Here is a 23538-nt window from a genome sequence, read left to right as displayed (position 1 = left end):
TATTCAATTCAGATTTCAATGAATGAAAATGAGTGTTACTGATTTCTCTTATCTAACCACTGTTGTTAGTGGCGAGTTATAAACCTTAGAACTTAGCACTCACATTCTTCTTTTCTTGAGTGTGGCGTTCTACCCCTTTGTGATCTGATTGTGGTGATTTTCTTATCCATCAGATTTCAAAGGTTTCTTTTTTTTTTCTTTTCTTGTGCTCCAACCTTTATTCTTACCTACACAAGATAGTTATTTAGGTCTGGGTACATCAGAAACTTAATTCAGGGTGGTAGAACTTGGTCTGATCTCTCAAATCAAAACAGCAGATTTTTGCACATAAGTTCCTAAACTTCATATTAATGGGAAATGTCTTTAAAGTCCCTTCAGCAAATAGGAGAGGTTACAGCAGTAGTTTCCGATAATTATAACTGCTATTTTGCCAAGTCCCTTAGAGAGAGTTGGGGCCCATTTAGGAGCAATACAAGCTATCAATTCTTTTTCTACATCGGAATCCATAAAAGAAATCTATGATTCATATGGATGTTTGTATCCATTTTTACCTTGGATCTCTATACATCCTAGCCTGTGCTTCTGCAGTGGGTAATTTATATCAGGAAGCTATCATGGTGAGAATCAAAATAATTAATCTTCTTTATGCCTATAAGAGTCCTGAACATGCAAAGCATGTGAAGTTTGTATTCCTGTGATCACCAACATCCAATTCAACAGAAAAAAATTATTTATATAGACCAATTAAAACACTCTTGGTATATTTCTCTTGCTTCTCTTTCTTAAAAGAAAGAGAATTGAACCAAGAGGGAGTGTATATGTTAAGAATATATATAAACTTGTAAATGGAGATATGAAGTCTGTCAATATAATAGTAAAGAACCCTTTTCAGACGAAACCATCACACATGCTCATCCTCACTATCCAAATTGAAGCACAAAATATTGTCAGAGAAATCCTTAAGCTAACCTCTGCACGAAGTTTATCCATGGGCATCCACTCTCCTGGACCACAAAGATCAGAAAGCACAGTAGCTACAGTTGAGATGACATCTTTCTCTTCCAGCAGCAAAAGTTGTTGATTATCTGCTTCTCTGTCGGCCCTTGACCTTACCTCTGACTTTTTGACTGCAGAAATAAATATAATGCCATGTTATCATAGTGGTGCTTCCACTGACAAGATGTGAAATTAAATGAACAATATCTTCTATGACCAGATAAAATGGTTCCTGAAACATTTCAATTAAATAGCTATTTCACATGATTTCCAGTTCATTAACAAGCAACCATGTAGATTTTAATATGCTATCATCTAAGTAAAGAAAGTTAAGGGCATAAAAGTTTCACATAATACAGCATCTTAGAAATGGCATCAGTCTATCACATTAACAAAAGATGAAAAACAAGTGGACATGTTAAAGAGAAAATCAATTTAGATATTTGAGGAAGAAAAACATTGTATATGGAACTTGCTAACAATAATCTTATACAGTCATAATCATAATATCCCACAGCAATAAATTTTAGTATATAATCCTGTTCACAGATATGCACATGAACATATAGTCAAGGACTCAAGGCACATTTAGAATAACAGAGTCCAAGCTGGGCACTGAGTATTATTTATCTAATAATTTAGCATGCAGCATATCAGACTGAGCTCTTTGTTTTCGCAAGTGCAACAATATGAAACAGTTCAAATCAGAAACATACCTAACTGCAGCAACTAACAGTTTACATGTTAATGTAAATTTCTAAAAGTTATGCATGCCATTGCATTGGTAATCATTCAAACAACAAACCTGTTTTATGAATTTTTGCTAGCCCAAAATCATGCTCTTGCCAGTGGAATAGATTGTACATATTCTCACCAATTAAGGCAAATTCTGCGCTCCACGAAAAAACATAGGACTTAGTGAAGGCAAAAGTCAAAGTGCCCCTGTGACTCTGGTTCTAGTCGAGATTTCATAAGACGCATAGGGACTGTTTATTTCTCTGCAAGTTTTCCTATACAGACATCCATTAAACCTGACACTGTATAAAACAGGTTTTATGAAAGACAGGAGAAATGTTTCTAATAAAACTCATTTGTCCAGTTTTATCACTGGTCAATTTTGGCAAAACTGGTTTTACTGAGAGCTTCCAAACAACCAGTTTTGCAAAACTTCTTTTTTCAAAGTTTTTCATTTACCAGTTTTAGTAAAACTTGTAAAACAAACAGGCCCAAAGGGTCTGTGGGTAGGGTATGAATATTTTAAGACCATTCTCTACCCAAGGATCATCAAGTTGCATCATTTTGGGTGAGGTGTAGATCAGGTCCAAGTCTGAATCAGGTCAATTATTCAGTGTAAATTCACTCATTATTTGGTACTATATGACTTAGTGTATCATCTCAACCCCGCCAAGGATTTGGTGATATGGGCATTGGAAGTGGAGACATGAAAGGAGGAAAGTTAGGGCTTGGTTTCTTTGTTTGGAAGCATAAGGAAGCCTGGTGGATAAGGAATTTGGTATGTATATATTCAGTAACCTATCCAGCCAGCTAGTGTTCACGAAAGTTGTATCCAAGCCTTATTATATTATACAATTGGAACAAGTCAGGTCCAGAGTATGCACATACAGACTAAAGCCATGCCCAAACATGAATCATTTGTGTCTATCTTTGGACCCATCCCGGACCCATAACACTGTGGCTCCAGGTCTATGGATCTCAGCAACAGCTCTACTGATTCATAAATGTTAAGGGACACACTTACACATCTTTTTTTAAAATCTTCCACTGTGAAAATCTTTTGAAAAGTGCTTACCATAATAAGGAATGCATTTGCAAAAACATGGAATGTATTGCTACTCTTATATTTCAAATTCCTATAATTCTGGAATTTCAGGAGTGTACACTTCACTTTGCTTTACCTTATGACACAATACATGACATTTCCTGACACAAAAAATGGAGCATCTGTGGTGTCAACTCTCGGCACAGGTTTTTGGAAATTGTAGCCAAAAGACATGCAAGTTAAGACACTCTTAAGGACCTGTTTGGATGGATGGGTTGAAAATCCCATTGGATCATCGGATTGGGCCAATATAATCAGTTAGAAATAGGCTTACACAGACTGGGCTAGACCATATCCATAAGTACCCAGGACTGGTTTTGATAGTGGGCCAGCCCAAATACCATAGGAAGAAAAAAATGACCTACTGAGGAAACATATTGGCTTAAAGTTACAAACAATTCACCGAAATGTCAAACCTACTTGTCTCCATTATTATTTTTTTTTCCGGAATGGTTAGGAACAATGTGCCAAATCAAGACTCTTTAAGAAAATGAACAACCTCCAGAAGGAGTATTTACTTGACTCAATCTTCAAACCTCAAGATGCAACCTAGAATCTCTCAGCAAAATATTTCCTGGCTCTTCAACCCTGCTGTTTGGAGGGGTGGATGTTTTTGTCTCTTGTTGTAAGGCTTTCATTTCATTTAATAAATCTGGGTGGGCTTATGCCCTCCCTTCCTCTCAAAGAACTGATAAAATCTGTAGCCTCGGGATGAAAGCAACATGCTCTTAATTGTCTAAAAACACTTCAGTCCAATCTCTCAAACAATGTAATTACAAATAAATAATTTTGTTAGATCAAGTGTGAAACTTTGTCTGAACTATTTGGAGTCAGTTTTATGAATACAAATTCACAAATAGTTCCTGTTAAGAGCTAGCATTGTTGTTAATGTAAGTTTTCTGAATTTTTTCTCACAGCTTCAGCCTTGGTATCTCCTACCAGATCCTCTTTATTGCCCTAACAAACTCAGCAACACAATAATGATGGTTATATTTGCTTTATAGCACTTTCATGTAAGCTGTAGAAATATGTGTCAGTTCCATACCAACTCGGGAGCTCCTCTTCATTTCATCCAACTATATTATCTTCACTCATCTCTCTAAAACTCTACTCTTTAGATTCAACAATATGACTAAGCTCTGTTGGTATCACTTGTCCATTAATCTTGAATGAAGCCCCACTTTCACCTCCATTTTCCTTGAAATTACATTCAATAAACTCTATATACATTAAACTAATTTTCAAACCCTTATCTTCTGAAATTTTCGCTCCATAAATCTAATTTAGCATTAACCTTGTCCTCTTGTCGATCAAGAGAATATCATTTGCAAGTAGCAGACAGCATGGTATATCGGTGTAAATAGTATAAGAATTATGTCATCAGAACTGAACCTTGCAGTGAGCACACCATGATTAGAAACACACCCTTGTCAAGCCACAATTTCTAAGGCTCATCTTTGCACCAACGTACACAGACCCCTCCTCCCTGCTGCAAAAAAAAAAAAAAGAAAAAAGCCATTTATGTTCTATCATAATCTTTTTCCAGATCAACAAGACCATAGATAGATTGATCTTTTCCCTCCTTTTGTTGATAAATCTGCCCAGGCTGGGGTATTTCATTTTTTTTTCCCTCTATCCGTTACGATCAATTGCCTAAGTAAAAGGATATCCTCCATTATTGACCATCCTAGCATAAGATCAAATAGGTCAAACTGTCGAAGAATGTTGGCATTTTAACTTAAATTTTCTTCAATCACCCTTCTAATTGTTAGATGTGTGCCCTAAATGCCAGATTGGTTGATACATTCCTGTACAAATATAAGGGCAAATTTGTAATTTTAACTATAAATGAATAAAAGGATTATTCTACTATCACATTGTGTACATTATGTCTGTGATATATCCTTTGATTTAGTAGGAATGTTAATTCATATTTTCAAGAGTTGAAAATTTAAGGCATGAATTTATATAACTAACTCATAAACAGCTCCTGACTATAGGATCATCATGAGGATGGTGATCGATCCGGAAGGTTGGTGTACGATCGCTTCTTTATGGTAGATGTGTCTTGAGTCTACGGTGTGGAGACACCGGAGCAAGAGTACAGGTATTCGTTGAGAACGAGAGTCATGACCACCTCGAGCAGTCATAAAGAAGTCTACCTTCTCGTCGATGACTAGCTCGATGCTGCAGCTGTGTGTCTAGTTCTTTGATCTGAGGTGCATCGACAATTCACTTTGAGTGTGTTATAGTTTGACTACACCATAACTCGGTCTCCTAGCCATTCGGAATCCTGAGGTGTATGTTGGCTGTAGCATATTCATTGTAGGAACCAGATTGCACCAAGATGGGATCTATCAACCTCGGTAGATAAGAGAAGTAGTCCTATGATGATCGAAAGATCGAGTCTTTAAGCCCATGACCATGGCAGAGTGAAATAATAGAAAAAAATTTTCTATTAAGGTTTCATATCGGACTTGGATCGATCGATTGATTCATATGACTGATGTTGGGTTTGACGAGTTCACCTGAACCCTAATTCAATCGGGAATCATGATAGAAGAACTCAATCACACAGGTAGCTGCACCGAGAGGTTCGTCTTCATTTCTGATGGGTTGCCACCATATACTGCTAGGTGTCACTAGTGGATTTTGGGAGCAATTAGAATGATCTTGATGATCGATCATTCTAATTGTCTGAATCAGAAGAGTTCTGGTCCATCAAAAGGAGTTTCGATAATGTCGATGATGAGATCATGACATGTCTCATTACCATACGGAAATGAACCTAACTGGGTCACACAAACAAGAGTTAGGGTCTGGATGTCATCAACTGAGCTAGCCCAGTTCGATTGATTTGGATTAGATCCAATTAGGTTCAAGAAAACGTGCTAGCACACGATTGAGCCTAACTTTCTCCTCGTATAATCTTTTCTATCTCGACTGAGCCAAATGTGATTTGACTCACCCAGAGAACCTTGAGAAGATTTCTCTGTCTGACTGGAGTCAGTCCAGCTCAGAAAAGTCTTGTCTTAATTCATGAGATGAATTTAAGACAACACCTGCCAATTCCTGTCACCTGCCATTTCCGTTTTAGGACATCGGTCTAACGTTAACCCATGGACTTTGGACTGAAGGCCACTTGGCAAGAGGTCATTGAAGAGTTTTTGTGGAGTGTCCACCTGCTAATTTTACCCTCAAAGTGGGCGCCATAATCAGATATGGCATGCGCCCCAAGTGGATAAGGATAGAGTCCCATGAGATGAGGACTCTATGCCTTAATCGACTCAAACTGTTGGGCGCCAATCTCACTATGCTTATCCAGTGTTGGCGCCAACAGTAGGAGGGTTTGGTGGGGTTCTTATTTGATATGATCAGATGACATCACTCCATCAATCAGAATTTTTTCAGAATTAATTGAAATTTTCTGATTGGTCGAATGATGTGGCACTGCATGGCGCAGCAGGATCTATTTAAACCCTGTCTGCGCCTAGGGTTTAGAGAATCTGCTCAATACCCAGCAAAAACGTGAAACCCCTCCACTTCTCCACGCCCCCTCTGCTCCTCTCTCTCCCCTCTTCATGTCCAAGAGGTTGGGCATCCATCTGGTACTTGTCCAAAGTGTGGTGGCTCTCTGATCAGAAGGCTGCAGGAATTTGTCGAGAAGCTGCTGCTTCAGCTTCAAAAGATCTTTTGAAGATCTTGCAGATCAGATCTAGATCTGATTTTTGGAGCAAAAATTCACGAGGAGAAGACGATCCAGATCCTGCTCGAGTGGATACCGGTAGAGGCCAGGTGACTGCGTGGCTATTTTAGAACCTCGAGCGTTGCTGCGATCATCTACAGGATAATCTAGTTATCCTAGAGGTATTTCTCTAATCCTCAAGTTTTAGATTTAATTTTAGATTAAATATCAGATAATAAGAATCAGATCTAATAGACCTTAGATCTGAAATAAAGTGGATAATTTTTTTAAAAAAATATTTCGCTCCAGATCTCATTAGATCTGGAAGATCCTACAAGGAAAAAAATGATTTTTCCTTCAACTGGTATCAGAGCCAGGCTGATGGCTCTATTTCAGATCTAATTTAGATCTGATTTTTATTTTTATTTATTTGATATTAATGAATTTCAAATGTCACATCAGATGTGATAGGATCTGAAATCAGAAAAATTTAAAATTAAATCTAAGTAGATCTAACATGTATGAGATGCATGACTAGACTAGGAATAGTTTAAACTATGAAGTCTTGAAGTTTTATGTTTTAATGCGATTAAAATATAAATTAGATCTAATTTATTCTCTGATTTTCTGATGTTATAAATGTTATATTCATATCAGAAAACAGAAAATAAAATTTAATTAATTCATAAGATTGATCTGCTGCATGCCTAGACTAGTTGTAGAATTGTTCTAGTAACTGTCTAGAATAGATTTTATATTGAATAGTTCAATTTAAATCTTATTTTTCAGATATTATATGTGATGTATCAGATCTAAAGCATGCTAATAAGATCAGATTTTAATACATGAGACGTATGTAAAGCATGTATAAGTTAGATCTGAAATTATATATGTGATATATAACTTGAATCTAACTAGTTTTGTAGTTAAATCAATATTTCTGATTAAGGTGTTCCTCATGGCCGTCCGGTCATAAGAAAAAGTAGGGTTTAAAACCCTCTCCTCCCATTCAATGGGGTGTTCTTATGACATGTAGGGGTGCTGCGCGTTCATCCTTAATCAGAGATCAAACTTATTTTCTGCAAAACCCTAGATCCTGAAACCCTAAGATTTATTTTACATGTTTTGTTTATGAACCCAAGACTTAATTAATGAATTAAGCCTATGAAATCAAATTAGGTCTAAAATTGAGAATTTTAGATCTAAGCCATTTTCATAAAATTGGGTTCGGGCTTGGGTAGCTCAATTAGGTCTAGCGGTTGATCAAATCGAATCAAAAGTTGGTTAGGTGGGATCATGAAAGCTAATAATTGACCAGCCTAATAGGATTAAGTCTAGATCAAGGTCGAATCACATTCATATATGACTCGATCAAGTTAAGACCTAATTTGGCCCAGTGGTTAGAGCTTGGATTGTAGGCTAACCCAATTGATTCTGCTTCGACAATTTGGTGTCTAAGGTAAGTTAGGCAGATGCGATCGAATGATTTTTAATTGGGAGCTACTCGACTCGAATGCGTTCTTGTCGAGTTAATGGATATCCCTTCCACCGGTCCACTTACCTGGCCATATGTGTCGACCCAATTCTGATTTAAGGTGACTAACAATTCGAGCTAACCCATGCCACTAGGTTAGTCATAATTGTTGTGACTATGTCAAGTCAAGTTTAATGAGACTTAAATTAAATCTCCCTAAGAAAATATTAAGTCTAAGATTTTCCACCATTGTGGATATGCGGGCCCTTCCCGGGGTTGATTGTTCTCGACTGGTTACAGTGGCTCAGTTGCACCAGGAAGACGCAACCATGTCCATTAGGCATTGAATGCTACGGATTAGAGGATGGGTTGTGCTCTATATTCCGGATACGGTAAGGACTCAATCAGGAATTTAGTTCGTGCAAATGGTGGGTCTGACTTAACTAAAGATTGGAACAATATTCTGGACACGGTGAGCTTCATGAATTAGAGACCAAGTTTTGGGTGCGCCATGATTAGAGAATCATTGGACAAGAGTTGTCCACTCATCGGTTGATCCATCACCAATAACTGTTAGGTGAGGTGATGAGCCAGTCGGTGAGACCGCACCACCCACTAGAAATCACTAATCATGGAGATTTTTACATCTCTACCTAGGGAGTGTAGGGATCTGAAAAAATAGTGGGAGCCTAATTTATTTAAAAATAAAACCCCTAAACAAATAGGTTAAGTCTGATTACAAAATCTAACTAGAAACTTTTGACTCTCTACAGAAAACATGTCTGCATCCAACCCCCTGACCAAAATACTAGACACCCACAGATTAACTGGACCCAATTTCAAGGACTGGTTGAGGAACTACAGAATTGTTCTAGATTCCGAGAAACTGACTCATGTCTTGGACCAGGACCACCTGCCATGCCAGCACGTCCGACTGCTGAACAGAGAGCATCTCTAGAAAAGTGGACGGACGACGATAACAAAGCCAGGTACTACATGTTAGGTGCAATGTCTGATGACTTGCAGTGCCAGCATGAGAATATTATAACTATCCGCCAAATGTTGGCTCACCTACAAGAGTTGTTTGGTGAACAAAGTCGCACAGCCAAGTATCAAGTCTGCCAAAGACTTTTTAAGGCTAAAATGCATGATGGACAGTCAGTCCAAGATCATTGTTTGACAATGATCAAGGATCTTGAGGAGCTTGAGAAGCTCGGTATCATCTTAAACAAGGATTTTCAGATTGATGTGATCCTTCAGTCCTTGTCCAATGCATATGGTCAGTTCATCATGAACTTCCATATGCATAAGATGCAGTGTACCTTGGCTGAGTTAATGAACATGTTGGTTACGGCTGAACTTTCTTTGAAGAGTTCAAAAGGCTCAGTCCTTACTGTGGAGCGGACTTCTTCCAAGAGAAAGTCTTTTGGAAAGAAGAAGAAGTCTGCGAAGAAGAAAAGATGGATGGGAAGAGGAAGAAGAAGACGGGGACTGCTGAAAAGGAAAAATATTTCCACTGCAATACAGACGGCCATTGGAAGCGGAACTGTCCTCAGTACCTGACCACCCTGAAGAACAAGAAGGATGGTCCTTCTGGAGGTATGCTCGTTATAGAATCTAATCTTACAGTTTTCTCTGCATCCAGTTGGGTACTTGACTCTGGTTTTAGTGCTCATTTGTGCACTTCTATGCAGGGTCTTGAGGAGAGCAGGAGGCTGAGGGATGGGGATATAATCCTACGCATCGGGAATGGAGCAAGAGTTGCTGCTGTGGCCGTGGGAACCTACCCTCTGCGATTACCGTTAGGATTAGATTTAGTTCTTAGAGACTGTTATTATATGCCTGCAGCAAGCAGGAATTTGATTTCTGTTTCATGTTTAGCACAAGAAGACTATGTGATTAGCTTTCATAAGGACCATTGTAACATATTTTATGAAAATAATAAAGTTGCAAATGGTTTTCTTATTAATGATCTCTATCAGCTACATATTGATGTATCTGTATTTCATATCGAGCAAAATGTGAATGCCATAAGAATTAAAAGGCCTGAAGATAGTCTAAATGATAGGTATCTGTGGCACCAAGGCTAGGTCATATAGCGGAAGACAGGGTTAACAAATTGAAAAAATCTGAACTATTGAGTCCTTTGACTTCCGAGTCATATCCAGTTTGTGAATTATGCCTTCAAGGCAAAATGACCAAGCTCCCTTTTGTGGGACATGGAAAAAGGGCCACAGATCTACTTGCTCTAGTACATACGGATATGTGCGGCCCATTTGATGTGCCAGCTAGAGACAACTATGTCTATTCATTACCTTTACCGATGATATGTCTAGATACGGATATGTGTTTCTCATGAAACACAAGTCTGAAGCATTTGAAAAGTTCAAAGAATTCAGACATGAAGTAGAAAAACAAACAGAAAGCCCATTAAGGTTCTTCGATCAGATCGAGGAGGTGAATACCTTAATCAGGAGTTCCTAGACTATCTTAAGGACAACGGCATAGTCTCTCAATGACTCCACCTAGAATGCCACAACTCAATGGGGTTTCAGAACGAAGGAACCGGACCCTATTAGATATGGTCCGTTCCATGATGAGCTTCACGGACCTCCCTGAGTTTTTTTGAGAATATTGTCTCATGACAGCAATATATGTATTGAATAGGGTTCCCTCTAAAATCATTCCTACCACAACGTATGAGATATGGCAAGGTAAGAAACCAAGTCGGAGTCATCTCAAAATTTGAGATTGTCCAGCTCATATCAAGAGACAGCAGGCGGACAAGTTAGAGTTCAGATCTTTTAAAGCTCGGTTCATAGGATATCCTAAAGAGTCATTAGGATACTATTTCTATATTGCGGAAGATCACAATATGATTGTGAATCGACATGCTATTTTTCTTAAAAAACAGTTTATTCAAGATGGTGGCATCGGAAGAATAATTAAGCTCAAGGAGAATGTCTCCCAAGAGCAACGAGCTAAAGAACCTGAGGAACCCAATCAATTAGAACCAGTCCTAACACAACCTCTTCCATCTCGTAGATCGACTAGATTTTTCGTCCTCCTAAAAGGTACTTAGGTACTATACAAGAGGAAGTAAAGAAAATATTCCTCACGAAAAATGGGCTCATGATGATGACCCCAAGACCTATGACGAGGCGATAGCAGATATCGACTCCGAGAAATGTTAGAGGCAATGAGATCAGAAATTGAGTCGATGCACTCAAACCAAGTCTGGACCTTGGTAGATCCACCTGAAGGTATTGTACCTATTAGGTGTAAATGGATCTTCAAGAGAAAGATAGGTGCAGATGAGAATGTGGAGACATTTAAGGCTAAGCTCGTAGCGAAAGGTTATAGTCAGCGCGAAGGCATTGACTATCAGGATACCTTTTCGCTCATAGCCATGCTAAAATCCATCCGCATATTGCTTGCTGTTGCAGCCTATTTCGATGATGAAATATGGCAGATGGACGTGAAAACGGCGTTCTTAAATAGATATCTTGAGAAAAAAATCTATATGGAACAGCCGTTTGGTTTCATATCCAGTGATGATGATCACAAGATCTGCAAGCTGCAAAGGTCCATTTATGAACTTAAGCAAGCATCTCGGAGCTGAAATACTCGTTTCAATAATGTGATCAAAATGTTTGGTTTCATCAAGAACGAGGAGGAACCATGTGTATTCAAGAAGGTCAGTGGGAGCGCAGTTGTCTTCCTCATACTGTACGTTGATGACATCCTCCTAATTGAAAATGATATTTCCATATTGACCTCAGTCAAAATATGGTTGTCTAAGGAGTTCTCTATAAAAGATCTAGGAGAAGCATCCTTTATACTGAGTATTAAAGTCTATAGAGATAGACCAAATAGGATGCTAGGACTTTCACAGAAAATGTACATAGAGGAGGTGCTAAAAAGGTTTAGCATGGAAAACTCCAAAAGAGGTTTAGTACCTTTTAGACATGGCATTCATCTCTCCAAGAAGATGTGCCCTAACACACCTGAGGAGATTGAACACATGAGCAAGATCCCTTATGCTTCGGCAATAGGGAGCCTCATGTATGACATGCTATGTACACGACCTGATATAGCCCATGCTATGAGTGTCACAAGCAAATATCAGTCAAATCCAGACGAAGAGTACTGGACTTCTGTGAAATGTATCCTTAAGTACTTGAGAAGGACTAAGGATATGTTTCTAGTCTTTGGGAATGGAGAACTCCAGGTTTAGGGATTTACAGACTCAGACTTTATGTCTGATATAGATGATAGAAAGTCGACATCTAGGAGTCTGTTCATTTGCAATAATGGTGCAGTCAGCTGGAAGAATTCCAAGCAGACGGTAATTGCTGATTCCACCATGGAGGCAGAGTATATTGCCGCATCGGAAGCTGCGAAGGAGGCATTCTGGTACAAGAAGTTTGCCGCAGAGCTTGGAGTGATGTCATTGGATGCCATCCCTCTTTACTGCGATAATAATAGCGCCATAGTCCTAGCTAAGGAGTCAAGATCTCACCAGAAGTCCAAGCATATCGAGCGGCGATTCCATCTGATCCGTGATTACCTCGAAAAGGATTATCACAAGGTTAAGAGAGTCGACTCCACAGACAATGTGGCAGACCCACTGACAAAGCCATTAGGTCAGTAGAAGATTGAAGTCCACCTTGAGAAGATGAAACTTAGATATGTAGCCAATTGACATTACGTCAAGTGGGAGTTTGTTAGATGTGTGCCCTAGATGCCAGATTGGCTAACACATTCCTGTACAAATGCAAGGATAAATTTATAATTTTGACTATAAATGAATAAAAGAGTTATTCTACTATCACATTGTGTACATTATGTCTGTGATACATCCTTTGAGTTAGTAGGAATGTTAATTCATATTTTCAAGAGTTGAAAATTTAAGGTATGAATTTACATAACTAACTCATAAACAGCTCCTGACCATAGGATCATCATAAGGATGGTGATCGATCCGGAAGGTTGGTGTACGATCACTTCCTTAGGGTAGATGTGTCTTGAGTCCACGGTGTGGAGACACCAGAGCGAGAGTACAGATATTCGTTGAGAACGAGAGTACTGAGCGTGACCACCTCAAGCAGTCATAAGGAAGTCTACCTTCTCATCGATGACTAGCTCGATGCTGCAGCTGTGTGTCTAGTTCTTTGACCTGAGGTGCATCGACAGTTCACCTTGAGTGTGTTATAGTTTAACTACATAACTCGATTTCCTAGTCATTCGGAACCCTGAGGTGTATGTTGGCTGTAGCATATTCATTGTAGGAACCAGATTGCACCAAGATGGGATCTATCAACCTCGGTAGATAAGAGTAGTCCTATGATGATCGAAAGATCGAGTCCTTAAACCCATGGCCATGGCAGAGTGAAATAATGGAAAAGAATTTTCTATTAAGGTTTCACATCGGATTTGGATCGATCGATTGATTCATATGACTGATGTTGGGTTTGACGAGTTCACCTTAACCATAATTCAGTCGGGACTCATGATAGAAGAACTCAATCACACAGGTAGCCGCATCGAGAGGTTCATCTTCATTTCTAATGGGTTGCCACCATATACTGCTGGGTGTCACTAGTGGATTTTGAAAGCAATTAGAATGATCTTGATGATCGATCATTCTAATTGTCTGAATCAGAAGAGTTCTGATCCATCGAAAGGAGTTTCGATGATGTCGATGATGAGATCACGACATGTCTCATTACCATACGAAAATGAACCTAACTGGGTCACACAAACAAGAGTTAGGGTCTGGATGTCATCAATTGAGCTAGCCCAGTTCGATTGATTTGGATTAGATCCAATTAGGTTCAAAAAAATCGTGCTAGCACATGATTGAGCCTAACTTTCTCCTCGTGTAATCTTTTCTATCTCGACTGAGCCAAATATGATTTGACTCACCCAGAGAACCTTAAGAAGATTTTTCTCAGTCTGACTGGAGCCAGTCCAGCTCAGAAAAGTCTTATCTTAATTCATGAGATGAATTTAAGACAACACCTGCCAATTCCTGTCATCTGCCATTTCCGTTTTAGGACATCGGTCAAACGTTGACCCATGGACCTTGGACTGAAAGTCACTTGGCAAGAGGTCATTGGAGAGTTTTTGTGGAGTGTCCACCTGCTAATTTTACCCTCAAAGTGGGCGCCATAATCAGATATGGCGTGCGTCCCAATGGATAAGGATAGAGTTCCATGAGATGAGGACTCTATGCCTTGATCGACTCAAACTGTTGGGCGCCAATCTCACTGTGCTTATCCAGTGTTGGCGCCAACAGTAGGAGGGTTTGGTGGGATTCTTATCTGATATGATCAGATGACATCACTCCACCAATCAGAATTTTTTCAGAATTAATTAAAATTTTCTGATTGATCGGATGATGTGGCACTGCATGGTGCAGCAGGGTCTATTTAAACCCTGTCTGCGCCTAGGGTTTAGAGAATCTGCTCAATATCCAGCAAAAACATGAAACCCCTCTCCACTTCTCCACACCCCCTCTGCTCCTCTCCCTCCCCTCTTCACGTCCAAGAGGTTGGGCATCCATCTGGTGCTTGTCCAAGGTGTGGTGGCTCCCTGATCAGAAGGCTGCAGGAATTTGTCGAGAAACTGCTGCTCCAGCTTCAGAAAATCTTTTGAAGATCTTGCAGATCAGATCTAAATCTGATTTTTGGAGCAAAGATTCGCGAGGAGAAGACGATCCAGATCCTGCTCGAGTGGATACCGGTAGAGGCCAGACGACTGCATGGCTATTTTAGAATCTCGGGCGTTGCTGCGATCATCTACAGGGTAATCTAGTTACCCTAGAGGTATTTCTCTAATCCTCAAGTTTCAGATTTAATTTTAGATTAAATATCAGATAATAAGAATCAGATCTAATAGACCTTAGATCTGAAATAAAGTAAGATATTTTTTTTAAAAAAATATTCCGTCCCAGATCTCATTAGATCTGGAAGATCCTACAAGGAAAAAGGCAGTTTTTCCTTCACTAATAACTTCAAATAATTAAACAGGTTTAATTCAACATTAGTAACAGTTTGGCAGTCCGCCAAGCATCCCCCAACAATTTTCCAGTTTCCTACTATTAAATAGATTATAAAATGTCAATTCTTACATCATAAAGTTGTAAGAGTGGGTAAAGTCATCTTACACAAAAGGGCGTATAAGTGCAATGTATATCTTGACACATTCAATTGATTATTCACTAGTGTGCTTATGCTTTGGCTTTTTTTCAAGAGGGCATGTGTTTTCTGTTGTTTTGTGGACCTTTATTCAGAAACTCATGTTCACAAATCAAAGATATTGCGACTAACACCATTCTCTTCAAACATGGACCCAAGGTACGAGGCCATGTGAAGAGAATTCAATACATCCACTGAGCATGTGATGGGGTTGCTATGCCAATGCTTTTGAATATGCATGTCTTGTAGAAATCCATTAAGGTAAGGAAATCTCTATTAAGAGTGAATGCAAAAGGTAGCAAGAAGATGACTAAAGGAAACCATATCAGATTGAGTAATAGTTGAGGGGACTGCAGAGGCTCACATGTGGGCTCCTTATCTAGGAGTCTGGAGGGATTTGGAAAAGCTGTGCAGGATCTTCGAGGTATTCTCGGAGAATACAGTCATTGAGAATATTGAGGTGAAGAGATGGATAAGGAATTCATACCAGACTGCCAAGTGATTTCTTGGATTGTTAGAGTTCAAAAAGTGGATTAGATGCACCAGAGCACGATTGATATTCCGACTGTTGTGCATGACCGTTAGTGGGTAGATTATATAGCTAAATGGAAGGTTAAGATGACCTGAGCTAGTTTCAATGACTGGCAGTGATAATAATCTAATTAGCAATTTTACATATGGTAAGATGGCTACAAGTATGAAGACAGATTAAGTTACCAAATGCAATGCCCATGTCGCTAAGATACAGACAACATATAATGTGCCATACCACATCATCGCATGCCACTTGTCAGGGCACATAGCAAAGTGTATGGGTTCAGCCTGGTGCATGCTGAATCACAATGCACCAACAGAGACAAGCAGAGAGAGTAGGTTATCTTCATACAATGCCAGCACGCGTCCGTCTGGGTATGTACTGTTTGATATGGACCTGTAAGGTAGCGTACCTTAAACAATGTGGAAATCTTCATTTTGATGAGCACAAAGCTATTGCAACATGATGATGCATCAAATGGTCTGAATAAATGCATCCAAAACTCAAAGGCTCGAAGAATGTAACCATGTTGCCAACTCTCTCAAACTCATCTAGGCTAATGAACTAATGACAAGCAGTATGTTAGCTGTCTTTATATATCCCACAAATCAGGAGCTTGTTTATCAGATTTGCTTAGTATTGTTTGTTTGTTGTAAGTAGTCCCATAACTTGTCTTCGCTTGAGTCATGTTGTAGTATCTTAAAGCACTTTTGTGATCTTTTACAAGTTCCAATCTAAATTGTGTATCCGTGTTTGTTTAGGATTGCCTCATATATTTTAGGGCTACATTAAGTTAGTTCATGTCTTGGATTTTTAAATAGTATATTATATATATATCCATTGTGCTCAATGATAATGTGTTTAGCTTGATTTATGATGCTAGATTTATCTGAAAGAGTTTAAGATGATTGTTTAAACCCAAGCACTCATAATTCCTCCCCCACACCTTGTTCAAATATCTACAAAACAAAGCATCAAGATCTAGAGCATATAGAGGGCAAAAATAGTGCCATTAATACAGAACATGTCAGGACTTTCAACCCTTCTAAACCTATACTTACCTTGTTTATCAATGTCTTTCCAAATTCCCAAAATAATAGTCCAACCCCACTAATCTCTTCGCATGTATTGATTCTCAATATTTCTTCCTTCTATAATTAAGCATTTTTACATCTTAAGTGCCCCAGCCACATACATTTTAACTCCTATACATGACCTCTAAATGCCTCACCTTAGGACCACTTTCAATCATAGATATGCAAACTCTCTACCACGTAACTAGAAAAATTATCATAAATGGCTATGAAGATCGACCAGTAATGTGCAGCCAAGAGTTAGATGAATCATTATCTTCAGAATTCAATTTTTATTACTTTTCGATTTTTGAATTACCAATCATTTTGTTGCCCCAATAAGGTACAACTCTTAGATGTGTTAAATCCGCTAAAGAACTCATTTCAACTAGGTTATCATGTCCTGAATCTAATTAACGAGCTTGGGGATGAAAATGATTTTCTGATTTTCTCTCTTCCTCCAGTGAAAAGTTTGATTAAGGATTAGTTTGGTTAGTTTAATAGTCTAGATAACCTGTACCTCTTAGGCTTCAAGTCATATAATCCAAGGTTCATAATCTCAATATGAGATCCCACCCAGTACCATCTTGGTATAGTGTTAGTAATTTCCCATATGGAGGTCAGTTCAGTGTATCGATAGTTAGTACTTCCCTCATACTGTGTACCAATTTGGTACTGGTATGGTACGATACACCCACTATGCAGTACGGTATGGTATGCTTAGTATGCACAAAAACAGACTGATACAGAGTGCCATGCTATGGCTTATATGTAAGGGTAAGGCCATGTGTAATATATCAGTGTGAATGTATTATTGCAATTAGTAAACACTTCATATAAACTAATTGATTTCTTAGGTGAAGTCCATCTACTGAAAAACTCAACTCTAAGGTGGCTGTTGATACCAGAATTGGTGGACAGTTTACATTGACTGGTACATGAATTGATCTTCTAGTTAGAATTATCGTTCTCTTGTTTACTGCATAAAGCAAGAGAACAAAGTAGCTATGGACATATCGTTAAAGATATTTTACAAGGACAATAAAGAGTGGGAATAAGCCCTGTTTTCCCTTTCTCCTCTTCATTTATTTTTTTCTGCACAGGCGGGAAGGGGGGGGTTGGTAAAGTTTCCCCTCTTCATTCAATATTCAGGGGTCTGGATAGGGGGAATGGTGAGCAGATATGGGTCAGTGCTAGGCAGATCTGTGTTCATATGCATGTCTGCTACAAGCAGTGACTGCAGCTTTTAGTGGAAATGCTAGGTTGGCCAGCATCATACCTCTCTTGTTCATTCTACTGCCTTCCTCACTACTTTTCATCATTTTAGCACATTTATTACAAATTCCCTCTGCATTCCATATTTTTTAATGTGTCTCTCCATTCCTAAGAGACCAAATTGCATCCGTTTCCCCAAATGCATTTTACACAGAACTCCTATTTTAGTAGGATATGCGATTCCTATTAACCAAGTTCTGAAAAACCAACCATACCTTGGTACATATAGCCCCATACTGTCTGGGACTGTGGTATATACCAGTATGTGCCATATGCATCATCAACCTATATCAACAAACAATGAGTAGATGTAGTGGCATATGGAAGTACACATCATGATGACATCTGACACATCTGCTCCCATGCCTAGATACTTCAAATTTTCCTAATAACTATGAGCCAAAGTACATAACAATATATGTAATCGAGAAATTCTATTTTACTAATCCATCCTGTAAATTTTTTTAAAGAAGATAACCTTTAGAGAAATCACTTGGCCTAATTAGAGTGATGTGATTTGCAAGCATATTCAAGACAAAATCATGAAAGCTCTAATGTTTGAAGTGTTGGATACACACATAATACCTGCCAATCTGTATGCATGTTCTAAGTATAATAAATACAACATTGATGACAAACTGTTATGCCATTTTCTATCAACTATGATATCTTATAGACCAGCATTTTGAATACCGGGTATTGGGTCATGCGGGGAGTGCCGTATCAACCTGTTAGGATTTCAATATCAGAATCGATCTTAGTACAGCCCCTACAGTACCAGATGGTACTATATTTTGTGTCACCTCCAACAATGTACTGTGAATTAGTACAAAGACAGAGAATATTTAGTGAGACACATCCATAGCACTGATATGGTATCCGAATGTGGCCTGGTACAAAGGCTTAAAACATGCTATAGAACATAACTCAAAGTTCACAAGGACTCAAGTTCAGAAAAGAATGATCAAGAGAAAGGCGTACTTATTATAACTTCATTTTAATACTTCAAAACATATGTCTAATATAAATTCACATATACAATTAAATTTAAGCATTTTAGCATATTGAAGAACAGTTCAATCTAGCTTTTCTTGCTGGAAAAAAAAAAAAAAATTGAAGTTGAACCCTTCCTTGTTCTCTAAAAGAAAAAACAGTCTGATAAAGAATTACTCATAAAGTTACATACTTTCTAAAATCCTTTCATTTGTACACATGATTGATAAAATCTGATAGTCTCCCTATAAGATCAACTTTCCCTCTAATTGGCAACAGAGTGCAAATACATAAAAGGTTACATGTCTAAACCTTTGAAGTCACCAAAGAGACAGAGCTAGAATGACCATAAGCATCATATATAAGCCTTAACAATCAAAATCATAATCTCTTCATTAGATTTTAACAGTATGCTAGAAGGGGCATCTGGATGCTTTTTATTGCCAGTACTTTCAAATTGCCAATAGAGAATCTATGAATACTAGTTAATGCCTCATTGGAAGGCATGAACTAAGTCTGATCTTGGTTTATCTTCACTATCTTGATCAATTTTATTGAAGAAAAGAATATAATCTTTTAAAATCCAGATTTCAAGAAAGCAGTATTAATCCCCACAGGAAAAATGAGTCTGAGAAGCCTGACATAATGGGTAGTTTTATTGAGCAAATAAACGCATGACAGGTGAAAACATACAATAAGTTTCAACTTTTGAGGTTCATCAGCAAGTGATATAGAAACCTGTAAATTCCATAACAAGAAATGTTTTAAAAAAGATCTATTTTCCTTGTAAAGTAAATTATAAGAATATTTCAAAAAGCAAGCCTTTCATTGGTGTTTTCATTACCCCCCTGCATGACTATGCCAAGGCCTTCACCATCTTCCCATCTCTTCTCTTAATTAGACAGAACAAGAGAGCCAGTGCAAACTCATTATGTCAGAGGATGGTATGTGATCCAAAATATCAACCATACGATGTCTTCACAAACTAAATTATTGGAAACATATGGACTCCTGATTGCCATCTCGCAGTATCAATTCAAATATATCTATTACTCCATATATAAAGAACACTTGCTTCCATATCTAGCATTTGCAAAACTTCTTTCTTGTCCTGGTAACTAGTGTTCCGACTCACTTGCTACATTAAAATTTCTTTTGCACGTGACACGCCTTGCAGATTATAAGCAGGATTGATTTAACTACTCGTTGCAAAACATATCAATACAGAGCATATCAGTCAGGTCCTAAATTCTCGAAAATAATATAGATAACTAGCCAGGAAAAAAAAAATCTTTCTCACATGTAAACCTCATTAAGCTTCTTCATATCACCAACAATCCATGAAAACCACAAGACAACCCAAAAAGACTCCGGAAAAAAATAAAATGATCAGACTGCTACAAAATCAATCATAAAAACCGAATTATTCACACATTCAAGATCTCAACAGACTCCAATAATCAGTAACGATCAATAAAAGAACGAGAAAACTAAAGAAACGCCTCAAAGAAGAAATCTTGATACGAACCCAGATGCCCGGATGGTCCTGCCTGAGCCACCCGGCCGCGCCTTTCCATCCGGCCATCACCCGGACCCCCCCGCGTCCTCTTTCGTGGCCCCCGAGCCACGGCATGCCTCACCTCCTCCTCCATCTCTTCCCCATCCTCCTCCTCTTCCTCCCCCTGCCCCTCCTCCTCATTCTCATCCTCCTCTTCCTCGTCCCCCTCTTCTTCCTCATCATCCTCGTCGTCTCCTCCATCGTCGCGGACGCCGTAGCCACCCCTCCCGTGGTCGGACGACCCTGGCCGGCCCCCGGGCGCCGGCAGGGTGGGGCGGAAGGGGTGACGGACGATCCGGGAGGTATCGAAGATGGATCGGGAGGGGAGAAGGAAGTAGAACTGTTTGTCCCCCATCTGGAGGAGGTCCTGGGAATCGAGCTTGACCGGGGCCGTGCCGGGCACGTGGAGGACGCCTTCCACCACGCATCCATTCTTTCCGATGACCTCGAGGGCGAAGCGGCGGCGCGAGAAATCATAGAAGATGCGCGCGTGGTGGCGGGATATGTTCATCCCGCCACCGAGGCTCGCCAGGTCGACGTCCACCTCCGATTTCTTGCTGTTCCTCCCCAAGATTATCGAGTAGGTCTGCATGTAGTACTCGAAGTCCTCGCCCTGGAGCTTCGCAAAACCGACCTCGGCGTCGTCCAGCTCGCTGGCTCCGCCTCCTCTTCCGCCGCGCGCGGTGGCGCTCCGGGCGGAGCTTCGACCCTTCGGCATGGTCTTTCCTTCTGCTCTCGTGAGAGAGACGAAGAAAGAAGCGCGCTCGAAGCTGAGGGAAACCGAGAGAGGTTAAACGGCGGTATGCTGAGGTGCTATTTTTTCCCCTATTTACTTTTTTTTTTATTTTATTTTGTTTTATTTTTTTTTCTTTCTTCCGATCATTACTTAACTTTCATAGATTTGTTGGTCGATTTATCTATCAAAAAAAGTACCGCATGAAATCTTCAATTTTTTCCTTATGGTCACAAAATTCTTAGTGAATGCTGACGTGGCATTTTTTTCATTGGTTTTGTCAGGTTGAGCGTATCTAAAAATTTGCCGAGAGAGAGAGAGAGAGAGAATTTGGTATTTCTCATCCATTTATGGGCTGGACTTTCGCTTGGTTAAGGTAATGGTTAGATTTGTGCCAGTGCTATCCGTTTGGGTCTGGCTACATTCTTAGTGAAATGGGCTCCGATATTGGCTATGTGGAGTGCCACACTTCTATGTGAGCAAGTTTGACAATATTTTGTTGAATATTGATAACCCACCTAACATAGTCCATTAGGTTTTGTAATTATGCTATGCATGTAAATTATGGCTTTGTTACTATAGATTTTGGTATTATTGGGCAACTAAGGTTGTTGGTTAAAGATCATGCTTAAAAACCAAAACAAAGCGAAAAAGTATGGCTGAGCAAGAGAAATTACATCCTATGTGGCATACTATGTGGTCGTGCATATCACTAATTATAGTCGCTCATTATTTTGAGTCTCATTCATCAAGCACTCATCTTAGTACATTGCTATAAGAACGAGTATTTATGATTGGCGGCATGCACGGCCACATAATGCATGCTATGTAGGATATAATTTTTTCATTGGATAATAAGGCAATGTTTTGCACATTGAAGATTAAGAGAGGATAAGGCCTTGACTCCAAAAAGCTTGTAATTGAGTCAACGTGAAGCTCCAATGTCTATTTGAGGATAGTTTGGACTAAATTTGGGCTATTGATTGGTTTTGGCTAAATGGATGAATAGGGTTGATAATTTTCGGCATGATCTGTTGACATGGACATGATATCACACATATTTAGACAGGTTTGGATTTGAAATGAATGGGTTCGGATCATAAGCAGCCTGACGCATTTATGATACGATAAATTCATATCTTAAATGGGTTGATCCACAAATTTATTTTAACCTATTTTAATCCGTTTAACTAAATAGATTAAAATAGGTTAATTGGTTATATGACATATTTAAACATGTTTAACACGTTTGTTTTAAGATTACTTAAGGACAAATGAGAAAAATTAAAAAATTATAATCTTAATCTAAAACAAATAACGATGGAATTCAGAGCTGTGAAGTAGCATAGCAGGTAACTAAATTATTTTTACATTATTTTAGTTTTTTGACTCATTTTTTATGATTTTAGTTAAATTCTGTAAATAAGTTAAATAATTAAACGGATCATTGGACAGGTTGTGTATCCATTTGATCCGTCAACATGATTATTAATTATGTAAAATGGATCGTATCGTATCAATCTATGTATATTCATATCATGTTCGTATTTCATAGATTGATCTATTTAATTAAATGGATTGTGTTTGGATTGAGCCAACCTGTATTATAACTCCAGATCGACACGATCCGTTTACGACCTGTAAACATGAATCACCGGTCCTATGGGTGAAGCATGATTTGAGGCTACAATGGCAGTCCCAGCCCACCCCATGTCTACCGAGTATGAATCCCTAAATCAAACTAGTAAAGCATAAACCAAACATGTTAATGGATTTTTCATGATAATTTGACATTTCGTTCAAATAGAACATACTCAATCGAAATGTTACTTTCCATGATTTTCTTTCCAAAAAGGCATTCTTATAAGGTGTAAACAGAAAGGAGCAGTCCAGATGCAACCCCAGTTTAATGGGTGAAAACGAAGAAAATAATGGCTTTCAGCTTCAGCTTGCACCAAGATGCATGTCATGCATTTGATTTATCTCCAGTCAGTCACGTGAACCTCACTATCCCAATCACAATGAATCTTCTCGTGTAAGAAAACAGCTGACCGCCACATATGAATGCATTTGGTCTTACTCTATGCATGGCAAAAGTTGTGCAACGTTCCTATTTCAATTAAACCAAAGTGCTCACTTAGGACAAAATAATAACTGAAAGTTTGCATGTCCAA

The 23538-nt window shown here is 38.8% G+C and overlaps 1 protein-coding gene across 2 annotated transcripts; it reads right to left on the bottom strand.

The window, feature by feature from the left end:
* Window positions 1–817: 817 nt before the first annotated feature.
* On the bottom strand, window positions 818–21447 carry LOC105035467 (FHA domain-containing protein FHA2). 2 transcript variants are annotated; one of them, XM_073243851.1, is made up of 3 exons: window positions 20602–21447; window positions 15967–16128; window positions 988–1127 (listed from the first exon to the last, which is right to left on the bottom strand). In XM_073243851.1, exons 1-2 carry the CDS (start codon window positions 21347–21349, stop codon window positions 15971–15973), a joined length of 906 nt encoding a protein of 301 aa, XP_073099952.1. In that variant the 5' UTR covers window positions 21350–21447; the 3' UTR covers window positions 988–1127; window positions 15967–15970. The 2 variants fall into 2 exon arrangements, with proteins under 2 accessions (XP_073099951.1, XP_073099952.1); XM_073243850.1 differs by lacking the exon at window positions 15967–16128 and having other exon boundaries at window positions 818–1127; window positions 20602–21445.
* Between the last annotated feature and the right edge of the window lie 2091 nt (window positions 21448–23538).

Source organism: Elaeis guineensis, chromosome 9 (assembly GCF_000442705.2).
Source record: "Elaeis guineensis isolate ETL-2024a chromosome 9, EG11, whole genome shotgun sequence".
NCBI lineage: Eukaryota > Viridiplantae > Streptophyta > Magnoliopsida > Arecales > Arecaceae > Elaeis > Elaeis guineensis.
This window is presented reverse-complemented; position numbering and strand designations above follow the sequence as displayed.